The sequence below is a fragment of the Bombina bombina genome, chromosome 1 (assembly GCF_027579735.1).
Source record: "Bombina bombina isolate aBomBom1 chromosome 1, aBomBom1.pri, whole genome shotgun sequence".
In the NCBI taxonomy this organism is placed as follows: Eukaryota; Metazoa; Chordata; class Amphibia; order Anura; family Bombinatoridae; genus Bombina; species Bombina bombina.
The window spans coordinates 170,579,709-170,598,486 of record NC_069499.1 but is presented as its reverse complement, the minus strand read 5'-3'; the positions used below and the strand labels follow the sequence as shown (position 1 = coordinate 170,598,486).

At 40.0% G+C, this 18,778-nt stretch overlaps 1 protein-coding gene across 1 annotated transcript in view; it reads right to left on the bottom strand.

Annotated features, from left to right (window-relative positions):
* The window catches only part of ITPKA (inositol-trisphosphate 3-kinase A), a 233,895-nt gene that overhangs the window by 29,905 nt on the left and 185,212 nt on the right, over positions 1 to 18,778 (bottom strand). Inside the window, exons 3-4 of the mRNA XM_053697718.1 lie at positions 12,098 to 12,311; positions 5,580 to 5,784 (exon numbers count right to left, since the gene is read on the bottom strand). Of these exons, the coding sequence (XP_053553693.1) occupies positions 5,580 to 5,784; positions 12,098 to 12,311 (419 nt within the window). The remainder of the gene's footprint in view (positions 1 to 5,579; positions 5,785 to 12,097; positions 12,312 to 18,778) is intronic.

The following is an 18,778-nucleotide window of genomic DNA, read 5'->3' as shown; positions in this document are numbered from 1 at the left end:
GTTTATTTTATAGGTAAGTATTTAGTTTAAAATAGGAATAATTTAGTTAATGATAGGAATATTTATTTATATTTATTTAAATTAGATTTAAGTTAGCGGGTGTTAGGGTTAGACTTAGGTTTAGGGGGTTAATAAATTTAATATAGTGTCCGCGACGTTGGTGGCAGCAGATTAGGGGTTAATAAGTATAATGTAGGTGGCGGCGGTGCAGGGGGTGGCAGATTAGCGGTTAATAACATAATGTAGGTGGCGGTGGTGTAGGGGGCGGCAGGTTAGGGGTTAATAAGTATAATGTAGGTGGCGGCGGTGTAGGGGGTGGCAGATTAGGAGTTAATAACATAATATAGGTGGCGGCGGTGTCGGGGCAGCAGATTAGGGGTTAATAAGTATAATGTAGGTGGCAACGGTGTCGGGGCAGCAGATATGGGGTGTTTAGACGTGGGGTACGTGTTAGGGTGTTAGGTGTAAATGTAACTTTAGTCTCCCATAGGAATCAATGGGATATCGGGCAGCAGCGAACATGAATTTTGCTGCTTTTAGACTCCCATTGATTCCTATGGCATCCGCTGCCTCCAGGGCAGCGGATTTAAAACCAGGTACGCTGGGCCGGAATAGTGCCGAGCGTACCTGGTAGACATTTGTTAACTAGCAAAAGTAGTCAGATTGTGCTGAATTTGCATTCGAAACATCTGTATTGACGTAAGCATCAATCTGTGTCGGACTGAGACCGGCGGATCGTATGTTACGTCACAAAATTCTACTTTTGCCGGTCTGTAGGGTTTGATAACTAAGGGGAATCAGGCTCGCCACAAATACGCTGCGGAATTCCAGCGTATTTGTGGTTGACGGCTTGATAAGTAGATGCCAGAGTCTTGATCCATGTCCATAATACAAGATAAAAAATTTCCCAAATTACAGAAATATTTTAAATACTACTGTCACTTTAAGAGATTCCTTATACCACAGCACCACAGCCGAGTAACGTTATGAACATTTTTTTAAGAACAAGAAACCAAATCAGGCCCTCTACACCTCAGACAGATTGAGGTGCCCTACCATAACATTTATTCACAATTTTTGGCTGCCAAAAGTCTCTTGAACGATCATACAGCAGGCCAACACAGAAGAGACTGAATTTCAGTGATGCCGCTCCGTGATATCCGACAGAAGAGGGAAGTCACATGACCGGCAGAGAAAAGGAAACTGCGCAGCAAGTAAAAGTGCGCGTTTCCCTCTGCCTACAACACCGGAGCTCAAATTACACAGACGCAGCTTCAAGCAGTCTGTCAGTTAGCCCGTAGAAATAAACTGCCAAAATGTAAGTTTATTCATATAGCCCAGTAAAAAAAAACATAAGCCCCACACACATATAAAGTATTTTATAACTTAGTCCCAAAGAGGAAAAACTTCCCAATAAAGGGAAAATTAACCCCTAGTCTCCACATACAAAATGTGTCTGCCTTCTGCCAATATGAATCCCATATGAAGGATTTTAAATATGTCCCCATATATTGCAAATGAAATATTCTTCTGAAGTGCAAGTCTCCAAAACCTAGAAGACAAAAGCACTTATCTGCAGTCTAGCTGTCCGGCAGTGTCAAAAGACACATACTCCTTACAGAGACCTGTAGAAAAAGAAAGAAAAGAGTAACCAACTCTGGCTTTCTCTAACTAGGGCTCTGCTTTAAAAGCCGCTCCACACTGCAGCCTAGGAAGTCAGTGTCTCCAGGTGTTATAGGCAAAACCAGCGTCTGTAACAGGGCTTTCCGGATGCCCCTGCTAACTGCCCGTCTGCCAAAAGGAAGGAGCGGTTCAAGTCAAAGTCGAAGCGTCGGACCTGTCTGCCGGTACCTGACGCGTTTCCCCCAGTCAGCGGGGGGGAAATATACCCGATTTTTACCTTTGAAAAAGCCCAGCCGCTGACTGGGGGAAACGCGGCAGGTACCGGCAGACAGGTCCGACGCTCCGACTTTGACTTGAACCGCTCCTTCCTTTTGGCAGACGGGCAGTTAGCAGGGGAATCCGGAAAGCCCTGTTACAGACGCTGGTTTTGCCTATAACACCTGGAGACACTGACTTCCTAGGCTGCAGTGTGGAGCGGCTTTTAAAGCAGAGGAAAGAGAGTTGAATTCTGAATGCCGTTTTAAACTTTATTTCTAGTAAGTGCAATTTATTTTGTGTGCAAACTCTTCTAATAAAATCTACACTTGAGTCTTTTGTGCGCTCTCTTTTTATCTTTTCATATATCATTGTCCCCACGACTGAGGTTTGGATCTACCTGGTTTGATTTGAGCTGTGGTATTTAATTTAAAGGGACATACTACCCTGTCTTCTGAAGACTCTTTATGTGAATATTTATGAATTTATAAGAGGTACTGTTGGATTGAAAACACAAACAGTGTGCAATACTTTGTTTTACTTTTTTCTTCTTTTTTATTAATTTTATAAATTTTTGCGGTTCATTTTTACCCTTACTCAATTGGGTTTTTTATATAATTATTTCATCTTTTAGTTAATTGTTTCTTGCTGCATTTATGGCTACTATTTTAAATTAAGGTGCTGCTAAATTAAGGTGCTGCTATTTTTCAGAGGTGTTATTGTGAACTTATTATGCTGTTTTGATGAATTTATGGTAATTTTAATGAATTTTAGGGTTTTGTAACATCATTTCAGTTGATCTATCTATGCACATATTTTTTTTAAATTTTAACTATCATATTTGTGAATTTTATAAATATAAAATATCAATATATATATATATATATATATATATATATATATATATATATATATATATATATATATATATATATATATATATATATATAGGGAGTGCAGAATTATTAGGCAAATGAGTATTTTGACCACATCATCCTCTTTATGCATGTTGTCTTACTCCAAGCTGTATAGGCTCGAAAGCCTACTACCAATTAAGCATATTAGGTGATGTGCATCTCTGTAATGAGAAGGGGTGTGGTCTAATGACATCAACACCCTATATCAGGTGTGCATAATTATTAGGCAACTTCCTTTCCTTTGGCAAAATGGGTCAAAAGAAGGACTTGACAGGCTCAGAAAAGTCAAAAATAGTGAGATATCTTGCAGAGGGATGCAGCACTCTTAAAATTGCAAAGCTTCTGAAGCGTGATCATTGAACAATCAAGCGTTTCATTCAAAATAGTCAACAGGGTCGCAAGAAGCGTGTGGAAAAACCAAGGCGCAAAATAACTGCCCATGAACTGAGAAAAGTCAAGCGTGCAGCTGCCAAGATGCCACTTGCCACCAGTTTGGCCATATTTCAGAGCTGCAACATCACTGGAGTGCCCAAAAGCACAAGGTGTGCAATACTCAGAGACATGGCCAAGGTAAGAAAGGCTGAAAGACGACCACCACTGAACAAGACACACAAGCTGAAACGTCAAGACTGGGCCAAGAAATATCTCAAGACTGATTTTTCTAAGGTTTTATGGACTGATGAAATGAGAGTGAGTCTTGATGGGCCAGATGGATGGGCCCGTGGCTGGATTGGTAAAGGGCAGAGAGCTCCAGTCCGACTCAGACGCCAGCAAGGTGGAGGTGGAGTACTGGTTTGGGCTCGTATCATCAAAGATGAGCTTGTGGGGCCTTTTCGGGTTGAGGATGGAGTCAAGCTCAACTCCCAGTCCTACTGCCAGTTTCTGGAAGACACCTTCTTCAAGCAGTGGTACAGGAAGAAGTCTGCATCCTTCAAGAAAAACATGATTTTCATGCAGGACAATGCTCCATCACACGCGTCCAAGTACTCCACAGCATGGCTGGCAAGAAAGGGTATAAAAGAAGAAAATCTAATGACATGGCCTCCTTGTTCACCTGATCTGAACCCCATTGAGAACCTGTGGTCCATCATCAAATGTGAGATTTACAAGGAGGGAAAACAGTACACCTCTCTGAACAGTGTCTGGGAGGCTGTGGTTGCTGCTGCACGCAATGTTGATGGTGAACAGATCAAAACACTGACAGAATCCATGGATGGCAGGCTTTTGAGTGTCCTTGCAAAGAAAGGTGGCTATATTGGTCACTGATTTGTTTTTGTTTTGTTTTTGAATGTCAGAAATGTATATTTGTGAATGTTGAGATGTTATATTGGTTTCACTGGTAAAAATAAATAATTGAAATGGGTATATATTTGTTTTTTGTTAAGTTGCCTAATAATTATGCACAGTAATAGTCACCTGCACACACAGATATCCCCCTAAAATAGCTATAACTAAAAACAAACTAAAAACTACTTCCAAAACTATTCAGCTTTGATATTAATGAGTTTTTTGGGTTCATTGAGAACATGGTTGTTGTTCAATAATAAAATTAATCCTCAAAAATACAACTTGCCTAATAATTCTGCACTCCCTGTAGTTCATGTGGGCCATATAGATAACATTGTGCTCACGCCCGGGGAGTTATTTAAGAGCCAGCACAACACAGCACTAATTGGCTAAAATGCAAGTCAATAGATAGTAAATAAAAAGTCATGTGATCAGGGGGCTGTCAGAAGATGGTACAAGGTAATCACAGAGGTAAAACGTGTATTAAAATAACTTTGTTGGTTATGCAAAACTAGGGAATGGGTAATGTCAGGATATCTGTGAGTGTTATTAAATAATATATATATATATATATATATATATATATATATATATATATATATATTTATCTACACATATATATATTAAAATAGATATCATATATGAAGCTATTTGTATCAGTTATTACTGTAACATTACTATTCCCTCTATCAAATGGTCTGAGTTTGTAACCCAACCCCCCTTTCTTGTTGTCAAGGACGCATTGCAAACCTTTGTCCCAATTCTTTAAAGGATGTGCTTTCAAAGTAATCTCAGCAGTGCCTCCAGATAATATATTGGTATATACCAGGGTTACAATATAATATATTTATTATTATCTTTAAAGTAACCTCCAATTAAAATGCATATATAAATTTAACTAGTCTAAAATTAAGGAATAAATATTGATTTTAATAAATATATTGTTAAGTATATATATATATATATATATATATATATATATATATATATATATACATTTTAATTGGAGGTTACTTTAAAGATAATAATAAATAAATTATACTGTAACCCTGGTATATAACGACAGTAATAATGGGATTTTAAAACAATAACAATTATTGTGTAGACTGTCCCTTTAATGTCTCTTTAATAGTTTGCCCTATGGGATGGTAAGGACCCAGAAGCAGCCTCATTTAGCAGACATTTCACACTAAAAAGCTTTTATAAACTCTCTATAATTCTGACCCCATCCAAAAAGACAGTCCAGCCCCAAAATACAAACCAACTCTCTTTTGTAAAAATAAACCCAAATATACATTTTGGGCCTTACGTTCCATGTTAGTGGTGCAGCTAATTCAGTATATTTAGCAATAAATAATTCATACACTGATTTGATAGTTTTGTTATAAATCTTTGAAAAACTGAGAGGTAAATGCAAACTTACTGTGAATTAAAGATATCAAATATTTTCTCAACCACATATAATTTATGTGAAAAATGACCAAGACAAGATGTTACCTTTATTCCTTCTATTCTAAAGCCCAAGGTTGATGTTGAGCTGATCGTCTCCCTCCACTGCATGTATCGTGGCTTTGTCACTCCTTGCTGTGCATTTTCTTCAGCTGTAGGAGCTTGAGTATCCACCTCGATCATTTTCTTGTACATATCTTTTCTCAGCTTTGGTTTTCCACGTGCTTTTGTCAACTCTTCTTCCAAGTATGTCCTAGATGAACGTACATAATGTATCATTGATTTGGTTTGGTTTTTTAAATGACAAGATCACCTAGATGACCTAGATTATATTTAGCGCATAACAAGGAACAGGTATCAAAACAAGTACAATTAACCAATCAGAAGAAAATTCCACCTATTCTTGAATAGAAGTAACTTGGAAACTTTATTAAAAGTCTATGCTCTATCTGAATCACAAACAAAAAATGTTGTGTTTCATGTACCTTTACCCAATCAGAGTTAACAAAAAAAGATAAGCAGAAGCTAGTACAGATCAGCTTCAGACAATTAAGAGGAAGAGGACTGTGAGGAATCTATGTATAGCGTTCACAAGTTACTAAATATTAATAGTCTTCAGTGCTGACAGAACATCACAGGAAGGATTAATGTAAAAGGCACTTTTCATGGGGTGTTAGATTGCAGTGGGTTGGTTGCATAGCAACAGTCCTTTGATTTCTATGGATGTCCTTTTGTTGGATGGAGGGTTGTACAGTGTAGGACTTGTGTATACAAGGGGCTGGCAGTTTTGCAATGCAGAGGCCATGAATGAAGGAATGCTGAGTGGCACTTTGCTGTTAGGAGAAGGGTGTTAGATACTAGAGGGGCTAGTACTGGATAGTAAAGGTCATTATTAGGCACACCTGTGATAACTGAAGGCATGTAATGTGTATGGTGGATTCATTGGACTAGAATGTTACATGGGGAAATCTAGGTGGTATAGAGTTAATAGATGGGAATACTGGCAGTGAGAGGGATATGGCTTGGTAATATAGGGTTAACAGATTGAGGGTTTGGGTAGTATTAGAGTAATAGCAGCAGTTGGGGGTCACAGATACAGCTAGTAAGGAAGAAACTAGAGGGTTCTTCAATATATAGGGCTAACACTGGTACAACAATTTTATAGGTACTAGTGTTAAACAATGCAGTGGACTCATGCCCCTTTAATGCATCTTTTTTTGAGCTGAGTGTAGCAATAAAAAAAAAAATCCTTATCCTCAGTGTGCATTTTATTATTACTATTATTCATATATTTATTGTTGTTTGTTTCGTGTTTGGTTTCATGTTTGGTCTTGTTTCTGCACTTATAGTTTTATAGCTTGTGGGTGCGGTTATATTAAACACATCCAATTAAAAAAATAATTATCTATTATGTTGTAATTTATGCTTCATGTCCTAAAAACATACAGTTTAGGTGTGTTCATGGGCGTCCAAAGAAAGATTTCCAGGGGCACAGCCAAAAAATTTAATATCCCAAAAACCCTTATATTTTTGGTAGAGAGGATGGTGCCTTGATAAATATGTTTTATTTCACTAAACTTGGTGTCTAGTGGATTTAAAGGGGCAGTAAACACCTTGTAATTACAAGTCATTTCTGTTGTGCTGCAACTATTTATCAATAGCCAAACTCTACTCACCATTTGCCTTATTTGTAGGAGCCATGTTGGACTTTATTCCATAGACAACAAGCCTAACCCTGGCTAGAATGTTAGTATAGAGTGCATTGTTTTGCAGTTGCAGTTTAAGTTCTGGGAATTAGAAATTGCTCAATTTGAAGAGTTAGAGTTAAATTACATTTAAAGGGTGCAAGAGAAAATTACTTTAATATTGTTAGCTCTATCTGAATCATAAAAGAAGAATTTTAGGTGTCATGTCCATTAAAGGGATACTAAACCCAAATGTTTTCTTTAATGATTCAGATAGAGCATTCAATTTTAAGCAACTTTCTAATTTACTCCTACTATCAATATTTATTTGTTGTCTTGCTATCTTTATTTAAAAAGCAGGAATTTAAAACTTAGGAGCCAGCCCATTTTAGGTTCAGTACCCTGGATAGCGCTTGCTTAATGGTTGCTACATTTAGTAAACCAATAAGCAAGCACAAGCCAGGTTCTAAACCAAAAATGGGCCGGCTCTTAAGCTTTACATTCCTGCTTTTTAACTACAGATAGCAGGAGAACAAAGAAAAAATGATAATAGGAGTAAATTAGAAAGTTGCTTAAAATTGCATGCTCTATCTGAATCATTAAAGAAAAAAAATGTGGGTTTAGTGTCCCTTTAAACACTAAATTAATGCTAGATAGAATGATGCATTCAAATAAAAGATTAGTCTGAGAATAACATGTAGATGTATTTTTTAAAGTTTCATTAGTTGTTTAAATATTGACAAAATAAGTGTAAAGTTTTAGTGTCTCTAAAACAATGGGGGCTGCCATGTTGTACCTTAGGTTACCATCTCTGCTGTGGTCAATTAGGGACAGTTTCTGCACTTCCATTTCTAACAGAAACTGAAAAGCTCACAACTTCATAATGGAATTACAGAAAAAGGGGCAAAATAAATAATAAAAGTATATTGTAGAGTTATATTTATATATATGATTTATTATTTAATATTACCATATCAAAGAGTTCACTGTCCCTTTAAAGGAACTGCAGTCATTTTTTACTATCGGCTAGATTACGAGTCTTGTGTTAGCCTTAAAAAGCAGCGTTAAGGGGTCCTAACGCTGCTTTTTAATGCCCGCTGGTATTACGAGTCAGGCAGGTACAGGTGTACCGCTCACTTTTTTTCCGCGATTTTAGCATACCACAAATCCCCTTACGTCAATTGCGTATCCTATCTTTTTAATGGGATTTGCCTAACGCCGGTATTACGATCGCTGACCCTCTCCTGTCCGCATTTAAAGTCAGTAGTTAAGAGTTTTATGGGCTAACACTGGAACATAAAACCGACTGGACATCGCCGCCACTTTAATAAATGTATTAACCCCTAAACCGCGGCACTCCCGCCTCGCAAACACTAGTTACATTTTATTAACCCCTAATCTGCCGTCCCTAACATCGCCGACACCTACCTACAATTATTAACCCCTAATCTGCCGCCCCCAACGTCGCCGCCACTATAATAAATTTATTAACCCCTAAACCTAAGTCTAACCCTAACCCCCCCAACTTAAATATAATTTAAATATATCTAAATAAATTTACTATAATTCCTATTTAAAACTAAATACTTACCTGTAAAATAAACCCTAAGCTAGCTACAATATAACTAATAGTTAAATTGTAGCCATTTTAGGATTTATATTTATTTTACAGGCAACTTTGTATTTATTTTAACTAGGTACAATAGTTATTAAATAGTTATTAACTATTTAATAGCTACCTAGTTAAAATACGTACAAATTTACCTGTAAAATAAATCCTAACCTAAGTTACAATTACACCTAACACTACACTATAATTAAACGAATTACCTAAACTACCTACAATTATTTACAATTAATTTAAATAAACTAAATTACGAAAAAAAAACACTAAATTACAGAAAATAAAAAAATAATTACAATTTTTTAAAGCTAATTACACCTTCTCTAATTCCCCTAATAAAATAAAAAAGCCCCCCTAAAATAATAAAATTCCCTACCCTACACTAAATTACAAATAGCCCTTAAAAGGGCCCTTTGCGGGGCATTGCCCCAAAGTAATCAGCTCTTTTACCTGTAAAAAAAAATACAATACCCCCCAACATTAAAACCCACACACCCAACCCTACTCTAAAACCCACCCAATCCCCCCTTAATAAAAAATAACACTACCACCTTGAAGATCACCCTACCTTGAGACGTCTTCACCCAGCCGGGCACAAGTGGACGTCAGAGGGGCAGAAATCTTCATCCGATCCGGCCAGAAGAGGACATCCAGACCGACAGAAGTCTTCATCCAGGCGGCATCTTCTATCTTCTTCCATCCGGAGCGGGTCCATCTTGAAGACATCACTTAAAGGAACCTTCATTCAGTCGTCGGATCAAGAAGGAAGAGGATGCTCCGTGTCGGATGTCTTCAAGATGGACCCGCTCAGCTCCGGATGGAAGAAGATAGAAGATGCCGCCTGGCTGAAGACTACTGCCGGTCTGGATGTCCTCTTCTGGCCGGATCGGATGAATACTTCTGCCCCTCTGGAGGTCCACTTGTGCCTGGTTGGGTGAAGACGTCTCAAGGTAGGGTGATCTTCAAGGGGGTAGTGTTAGGTTTTATTAAGGGGGGATTGGGTGGGTTTTAGAGTAGGGTTGGGTGTGTGGGTGGTGGGTTTTAATGTTGGGGGGGTATTGTCTTTTTTTTTTTTTTTACAGGTAAAAGAGCTGATTACTTTAAGGCAATGCCCCGCAAAAGGCCCTTTTAAGGGCTATTTGTAATTTAGTATAGGGTAGGGATTTTTTTTATTTTGGGGGGCTATTTTATTAGGAGGATTAGAGTAGGTGTAATTAGCTTTAAAAAATTGTAATTCTTTTTTTATTTTCTGTAATTTAGTGTTTGTTTTTTCGTAATTTAGTTTATTTAAATTAATTGTAAATAATTGTAGGTAGTTTAGGTAATTAATTTAATGATAGTGTAGTGTTAGGTGTAATTGTAATTTAGGTTAGTATTTATTTTATGTAATTATTTTAACTAGGTAGTTATTAAATAGTTAATAACTATTTAATAACTATTGTACCTAGTTAAAATAAATACAAACTTGCCTGTAAAATAAATATAAATCCTAAGCTATCTACAATGTAACTATTAGTTACATTGTAGCTAGCTTAGGGTTTATTTTACAGGTAAGTATTTAGTTTTAAATAGGAATAATTTAGTTAATTATAGTAAATTTATTTAGATTTATTTAAATTATATTTAAGTTAGGGGGGTTAGGGTTAGACTTAGGTTTAGGGGTTAATAAATTTATTATGTTGGCGGCGGCAGATTAGGAGTTAATAAATAAAATGTAGGGTTCGGCGAAGTTTGGTGGCAGCAGATTAGGGGGTTCATAGGGATAATATAGGTGGCGGTGGTGTCTGGAGCGGCAGATTAGGGGTTAATAAATATAATGTAGGTGTCGGCGATGTCGGGGGCAGCAGATTAGGGGTTAATAAGTGTAAAATTAGGGGTGTTTAGACTCGGGGTTCATGTTAGGGTGTTAGATGTAGGTGTAAAGTATTTCCCCATAGGAAACAATGGGGCTGCATTAGGAGCTGAATGCTGCTTTTTTGCAGGTGTTAGGGTTTTTTTTTCAGCCAGCTCAGCCCCATTGTTTCCTATGGGGAAATCGTGCACGAGCACGTTTAGCCATCTTACTGCTACCATAAGCAACGCTGGTATTGAGGTGAGATGTGGAGCTAAATTCTGCTCTATGCTCACTTTTTTGCGGCTAACGCCGGGTTTAAAAAGAACCTGTAATACCAGCGTTACTTTAGGTGAGCGGTGTGCTAAAACTAAGCATTAGCAACGCACCACTGTTACTGCAAAACTCGTAATCTTGCCGTATATTTGATAAAGATTTCTTTTATCATTAAACGAGTACTAAAAAGGTCAGGCGGTTTGTTCTGATGCAGTAACTGGGCTGACAATGGGGCTTCAGGGTCAGGGGGTCTAAGGTCTGATATAGGCATCTAGATGAAAGGCATCTTGTGCTAGGGGTTTGATGAAATCTAGTGGGGGTATTTACCCAGGGATCTGATCTGAGTTCTTATTTGGGTAAGGGTCTGACACATGTGTTGCAGGGCCACGAATATGAGCTGAAGGAGCAGCTGTAGGGTCAGGGTCCGTGATTTGATGTGTTCAGATAGCTTGTAGAGCCAGGGGTCTAAAGTTTGATGTGGGTATGGAGCTGACAAAGCGGCTGCAGGGTCAGCGTTAGATAAGGGTGGGAGTCCAACAGAGTGGTTGCTGGTCCAAGCATCTAATATGAAGTCTAATTAGGGCATGAGGCTAAAAGAGGGTTTGGACCAACAGAAGTTTTCCAGGGACAGTGTCTGAGGTCTGAATTCGTTACGGGGCATATGAAGTGCAATTTGGGCACCAGTTTTTAAGGACATCATGGAACTGGAAAAAGTACAAAATTGATCAGGAGAATGCAAGATTTGCATTTTAAAGATTATTTATATTAAATGGGATTAAATAGGAGGAGATATTTCATTATACAAATGTACACAGGACTTATATAAGCAATTCTCAGCTGACCTGTTTAACAGTAGAACTGTACAAAACAGTATTGACAGTATTATTGATGAAAGGAGAAATTTGATTGCCACTTTGGAGTCAAGATGGAATTTTTTCTCTTTGAGGCAATTGGAAATCGTTTCAGTTTGGGTTGTTTTGCCATTTTTTGTATCAACAGTAATAACAGAAATATATTAAAGGTAAAACTTAATGGAATTGAGTCTTTTTTTCCCCCAACCTATGCACTACTTTGTAACTTACTTCTAATATAGACAATAAAGTTAAAATGTATAGCTAAGCAGAAATAAACAGAATAATGAAGTTCCCACCTGACCCCCATTTTACAGTCCATAACACAAGGCTCTTCAAAGCCGTTAAGCAGATCATCCAGCTGAATATAACTTTCGCCATCTCTCTCCACCACACCATGGTACGCAGGGACACAACAGTACAGAGAATCATTCATTAGCAGCTCAAAGCATTTTTCCTCATTTTCAGAGTAGCGTTTTAGAATTGTACCACCAGCAGCTGCTTTAAAACTTCCTACAAAACAAGCAAAACAAAAATTATTCAAGTAGTAAATATAACTTTATTTATATTTCTTAAGAAAAGCAGACCGAAAAAAATGCTTTTCTTTTGTCTGTACCAGTAAGATATTGTACACATACACTAATTTAAAATTACATTTATACTAGAGACTATATATAAACTTCTCATTCACATTAGGAAGAGCACTATAAAGTGCTAAGAAGGCAAACTGGTGTTCTCATTCCTTGTTTTGGGACGAGAAACGCGTCACAACTTGATTTTACTGATACAACATTGTCATCACATTGGGGATCATGTCTGCCCAACATCGCTAAATGCTGACAAAACATTGCACAAGCATTTCTGGTGAAATGCTTGTGCAATGCCGCCCCCTGCACATTTGCGGCCAATCAGCCGCTAGCAGGGGGTGTCAATCATCCTGATTGTATACGATCGGGATGATTGATGTCCGCAACCTCAGAGGTGGCGGATAAGTTAAGGAGCAGCGGTCGCTTCCTAACTTTTGTTTCCGACGGAAACAGCTGCATTGGCAGCTTGTTAAATATACCCCATAGTATCCGGTCGGGTGGTGTGCTCTCACCACAACTACTTTTTTGTGCACCTTACCTGCCTCAGTCACGGCACAGAGGCAAAATGAAGAGATGAATTAGTATAGAATGTGCTGGGTGCCATGGTTCAGTCAGCTGGGGACTGACAATGCTAGTTTGCTTTCTTAGCACTTGATAGTGCTCTTCCATATGTGAGTGAAAAAACGAAATTTATGCTTACCTGATAAATGTATTTCTTTTACGATATGACGAGTCCACGGATTTCATCCTTACCTGTGGGATATCGCCTCCTGGTCAGCAGGAAGTGGCAAAGAGCTCCACAGCAGAGCTGCATATATAGCCCCTCCCTTCCCTCCCCCTCCAGTCATTCGACCGAAGTTAGGAAGAGAAAAGAAAGGCCAAGGAGCAGAGGTGACTGAAGTTTAACAAAAATTAAAACCTGTCTTTAGAAAAATAACAGGGTGGGCCGTGGACTCGTCATATCGAAAAAGAAATAAAATTATCAGGTAAGCATAAATTTCCTTTTCTTTTGCAAGATATGACAAGTCCACGGATTTCATCCTTACTTGTGGGATACAATACCAAAACTACAGGACATGGATGAAAGGGAGGGACAAAACAGAGACCTAAACGGAAGGCACCACTGCTTGAAGAACCTTTCTCCAAAAAAACGCCTCCGAAGATGCAAAAGTATCAAATTTGTAAAATATGGAAAAAGTATGAAGAGACGACCAAGTTGCAGCCTTGCAAATCTGTTCAACAGAAGCATCATTTTTAAATGACCATGAGGAAGCCACAGCCCTAGTAGAATGAGCCGTAATTCTTTCAGGAGGCTGCTGTCCAGCAGTCTCATATGCCAAACGGATGATACTCTTCAGCCAAAAAGAAAGAGAGGTAGCCGTAGCTTTCTGACCCCTACGTTTCCCAGCAAAAACCACAAACAATGAAGATGTTTGACGAAAATCCTTAGTCGCCTGCAAGTAAAACTTTAAGGCACAAACTACATCCAAGTTATGTAACATACGTTCCTTCTTAGAAGAAGGGTTAGGACATAATGAAGGAACAACAATTTCCTGATTAATATTTTTGTTAGAAACAACCTTAGGAAGAAAACCAGGTTTGGTACATAACACCACCTTATCAGCATGGAAAATAAGATAAGGTGGATCACATTGTAAAGCCGAAAGCTCAGAAACACTGCAAGCAGAAGAAATAGGAACCAAAAATAAAACTTTCCAAGATAATAACTTAATATCTATGGAATGCATGGGTTCAAACGGAACCCCTTGAAGAACTTTAAGAACTAAATTCAAACTCCAAGGAGGAGCAATTGGTCTAAATACAGGCCTGATTCTAGTCCGAGCCTGACAAAAAGATTGAACATCTGGAACATCTGCCAGACATTTGTGTAGCAAAATGGACAAAGCAGAAATCTGTCCCTTTAAGGAACTTGCTGACAACCCTTTCTCCAATCCTTCTTGGAGAAAAGATAAAATCCTGGGAATCCTAACCCTGCTCCATGAGTAGCCCTTGGATTCGCACCAATAAAGATATTTACGGCATATCTTATGGTAAACCTTTCTAGTAACAGGCTTACGTGCCTGGATCAAGGTATCAATGACCGAATCAGAGAACCTTCGCTTAGATAAAATCAAGCGTTCAATCTCTGTTTCTATGTCCCAGAATAAAAGAACTGCACTAACCTGCATGCTGAGGAACAGCATGACAACTTCACAGTATCAAGAGGTCCACTTTCCCTCCTGAGGTCCTGTGAAACAGAGAAGTCTTAGTTAAGAATTTCCAAGACCATGTACAGCAACGCAGCACAATCCTGGGAGGCACGGTGGAGACAAAAATCCACCAGTTCCCACAGTCTAAAAAGACTTCTTGAAGCTGCTCTGTAATAAAATAGTACACTTAGGCACCATTTAAAAACAAAAAACTCTTGATTGAAGAATCTAAACTAAACACCTCTCTTTACCTCTTCCTATCACTAACACAGGCAAAGAGAATGACTGGAGGGGGAGGGAAGGGAGGGGCTATAAATGCAGCTCTGCTGTGGAGCTCTTTGCCACTTCCTGATGACCAGGAGGCGATATCCCACAAGTAAGGATGAAATCTGTGGACTCGTCATATCTTGTAAAAGAAAAACAGAATTTATGTTTACCTGATAAATTACTTTCTCCAACGGTGTGTCCGGTCCACGGCGTCATCCTTACTTGTGGGATATTCTCTTCCCCAACAGGAAATGGCAAAGAGCCCAGCAAAGCTGGTCACATGATCCCTCCTAGGCTCCGCCTACCCCAGTCATTCGACCGACGTTAAGGAGGAATATTTGCATAGGAGAAACCATATGGTACCGTGGTGACTGTAGTTAAAGAAAATAAATTATCAGACCTGATTAAAAAAACCAGGGCGGGCCGTGGACCGGACACACCGTTGGAGAAAGTAATTTATCAGGTAAACATAAATTCTGTTTTCTCCAACATAGGTGTGTCCGGTCCACGGCGTCATCCTTACTTGTGGGAACCAATACCAAAGCTTTAGGACACGGATGAAGGGAGGGAGCAAATCAGGTCACCTAAATGGAAGGCACCACGGTTTGCAAAACATTTCTCCCAAAAATAGCCTCAGAAGAAGCAAAAGTATCAAACTTGTAAAATTTGGTAAAAGTGTGCAGTGAAGACCAAGTCGCTGCCCTACATATCTGATCAACAGAAGCCTCGTTCTTGAAGGCCCATGTGGAAGCCACAGCCCTAGTGGAATGAGCTGTGATTCTTTCGGGAGGCTGCCGTCCGGCAGTCTCGTAAGCCAATCTGATGATGCTTTTAATCCAGAAAGAGAGAGAGGTAGAAGTTGCTTTTTGACCTCTCCTTTTACCGGAATAAACAACAAACAAGGAAGATGTTTGTCTAAAATCCTTTGTAGCATCTAAATAGAATTTTAGAGCGCGAACAACATCCAAATTGTGCAACAAACGTTCCTTCTTTGAAACTGGTTTCGGACACAGAGAAGGTACGATAATCTCCTGGTTAATGTTTTTGTTAGAAACAACTTTTGGAAGAAACCCAGGTTTAGTACGTAAAACCACCTTATCTGCATGGAACACCAGATAAGGAGGAGAACACTGCAGAGCAGATAATTCTGAAACTCTTCTAGCAGAAGAAATTGCAACTAAAAACAAAACTTTCCAAGATAATAACTTAATATCAACGGAATGTAAGGGTTCAAACGGAACCCCCTGAAGAACTGAAAGAACTAAATTGAGACTCCAAGGAGGAGTCAAAGGTTTGTAAACAGGCTTAATTCTAACCAGAGCCTGAACAAAGGCTTGAACATCTGGCACAGCTGCCAGCTTTTTGTGAAGTAACACAGACAAGGCAGAAATCTGTCCCTTCAGGGAACTTGCAGATAATCCTTTTTCCAATCCTTCTTGAAGGAAGGATAGAATCTTAGGAATCTTAACCTTGTCCCAAGGGAATCCTTTAGATTCACACCAACAGATATATTTTTTCCAAATTTTGTGGTAAATCTTTCTAGTTACAGGCTTTCTGGCCTGAACAAGAGTATCGATAACAGAATCTGAGAACCCTCGCTTCGATAAGATCAAGCGTTCAATCTCCAAGCAGTCAGCTGGAGTGAAACCAGGTTCGGATGTTCGAACGGACCCTGAACAAGAAGGTCTCGTCTCAAAGGTAGCTTCCAAGGTGGAGCCGATGACATATTCACCAGATCTGCATACCAAGTCCTGCGTGGCCACGCAGGAGCTATCAAGATCACCGACGCCCTCTCCTGATTGATCCTGGCTACCAGCCTGGGGATGAGAGGAAACGGCGGGAACACATAAGCTAGTTTGAAGGTCCAAGGTGCTACTAGTGCATCCACTAGAGCCGCCTTGGGATCCCTGGATCTGGACCCGTAGCAAGGAACTTTGAAGTTCTGACGAGAGGCCATCAGATCCATGTCTGGAATGCCCCACAGCTGAGTGACTTGGGCAAAGATTTCCGGATGGAGTTCCCACTCCCCCGGATGCAATGTCTGACGACTCAGAAAATCCGCTTCCCAATTTTCCACTCCTGGGATGTGGATAGCGGACAGGTGGCAGGAGTGAGACTCCGCCCATAGAATGATTTTGGTCACTTCTTCCATCGCTAGGGAACTCCTTGTTCCCCCCTGATGGTTGATGTACGCAACAGTTGTCATGTTGTCTGATTGAAACCGTATGAACTTGGCCCTCGCTAGCTGAGGCCAAGCCTTGAGAGCATTGAATATCGCTCTCAGTTCCAGAATATTTATCGGTAGAAGAGATTCTTCCCGAGACCAAAGACCCTGAGCTTTCAGGGATCCCCAGACCGCGCCCCAGCCCATCAGACTGGCGTCGGTCGTGACAATGACCCACTCTGGTCTGCGGAATGTCATCCCTTGTGACAGGTTGTCCAGGGACAGCCACCAACTGAGTGAGTCTCTGGTCCTCTGATTTACTTGTATCTTCGGAGACAAGTCTGTATAATCCCCATTCCACTGACTGAGCATGCACAGTTGTAATGGTCTTAGATGAATGCACGCAAAAGGAACTATGTCCATTGCCGCTACCATCAACCCGATCACTTCCATGCACTGAGCTATGGAAGGAAGAGGAACGGAATGAAGTATCCGACAAGAGTCTAGAAGCTTTGTTTTTCTGGCCTCTGTCAGAAATATCCTCATTTCTAAGGAGTCTATTATTGTTCCCAAGAAGGGAACCCTTGTTGACGGAGATAGAGAACTCTTTTCCACGTTCACTTTCCATCCGTGAGATCTGAGAAAGGCCAGGACTATGTCCGTGTGAGCCTTTGCTTGAGGAAGGGACGACGCTTGAATCAGAATGTCGTCCAAGTAAGGTACTACAGCAATGCCCCTTGGTCTTAGCACAGCTAGAAGGGACCCTAGTACCTTTGTGAAAATCCTTGAAGCAGTGGCTAATCCGAAAGGAAGCGCCACAAACTGGTAATGCTTGTCCAGGAATGCGAACCTTAGGAACCGATGATGTTCCTTGTGGATAGGAATATGTAGATACGCATCCTTTAAATCCACCGTGGTCATGAATTGACCTTCCTGGATGGAAGGAAGAATAGTTCGAATGGTTTCCATCTTGAACGATGGAACCTTGAGAAACTTGTTTAAGATCTTGAGATCTAAGATTGGTCTGAACGTTCCCTCTTTTTTGGGAACTATGAACAGATTGGAGTAGAACCCCATCCCTTGTTCTCTTAATGGAACAGGATGAATCACTCCCATTTTTAACAGGTCTTCTACACAATGTAAGAATGCCTGTCTTTTTATGTGGTCTGAAGACAACTGAGACCTGTGGAACCTCCCCCTTGGGGGAAGCCCCTTGAATTCCAGAAGATAACCTTGGGAGACTATTTCTAGCGCCCAAGGATCCAGAACATCTCTTGCCCAAGCCTGAGCGAAGAGAGAGAGTCTGCCCCCCACCAGATCCGGTCCCGGATCGGGGGCCAACATTTCATGCTGTCTTGGTAGCAGTGGCAGGTTTCTTGGCCTGCTTTCCCTTGTTCCAGCCTTGCATTGGTCTCCAAGCTGGCTTGGCTTGAGAAGTATTACCCTCTTGCTTAGAGGACGTAGCACTTTGGGCTGGTCCGTTTCTACGAAAGGGACGAAAATTAGGTTTATTTTTTGCCTTGAAAGGCCGATCCTGAGGAAGGGCGTGGCCCTTACCCCCAGTGATATCAGAGATAATCTCTTTCAAGTCAGGGCCAAACAGCGTTTTCCCCTTGAAAGGAATGTTAAGTAGCTTGTTCTTGGAAGACGCATCAGCCGACCAAGATTTCAACCAAAGCGCTCTGCGCGCCACAATAGCAAACCCAGAATTCTTAGCCGCTAACCTAGCCAATTGCAAAGTGGCGTCTAGGG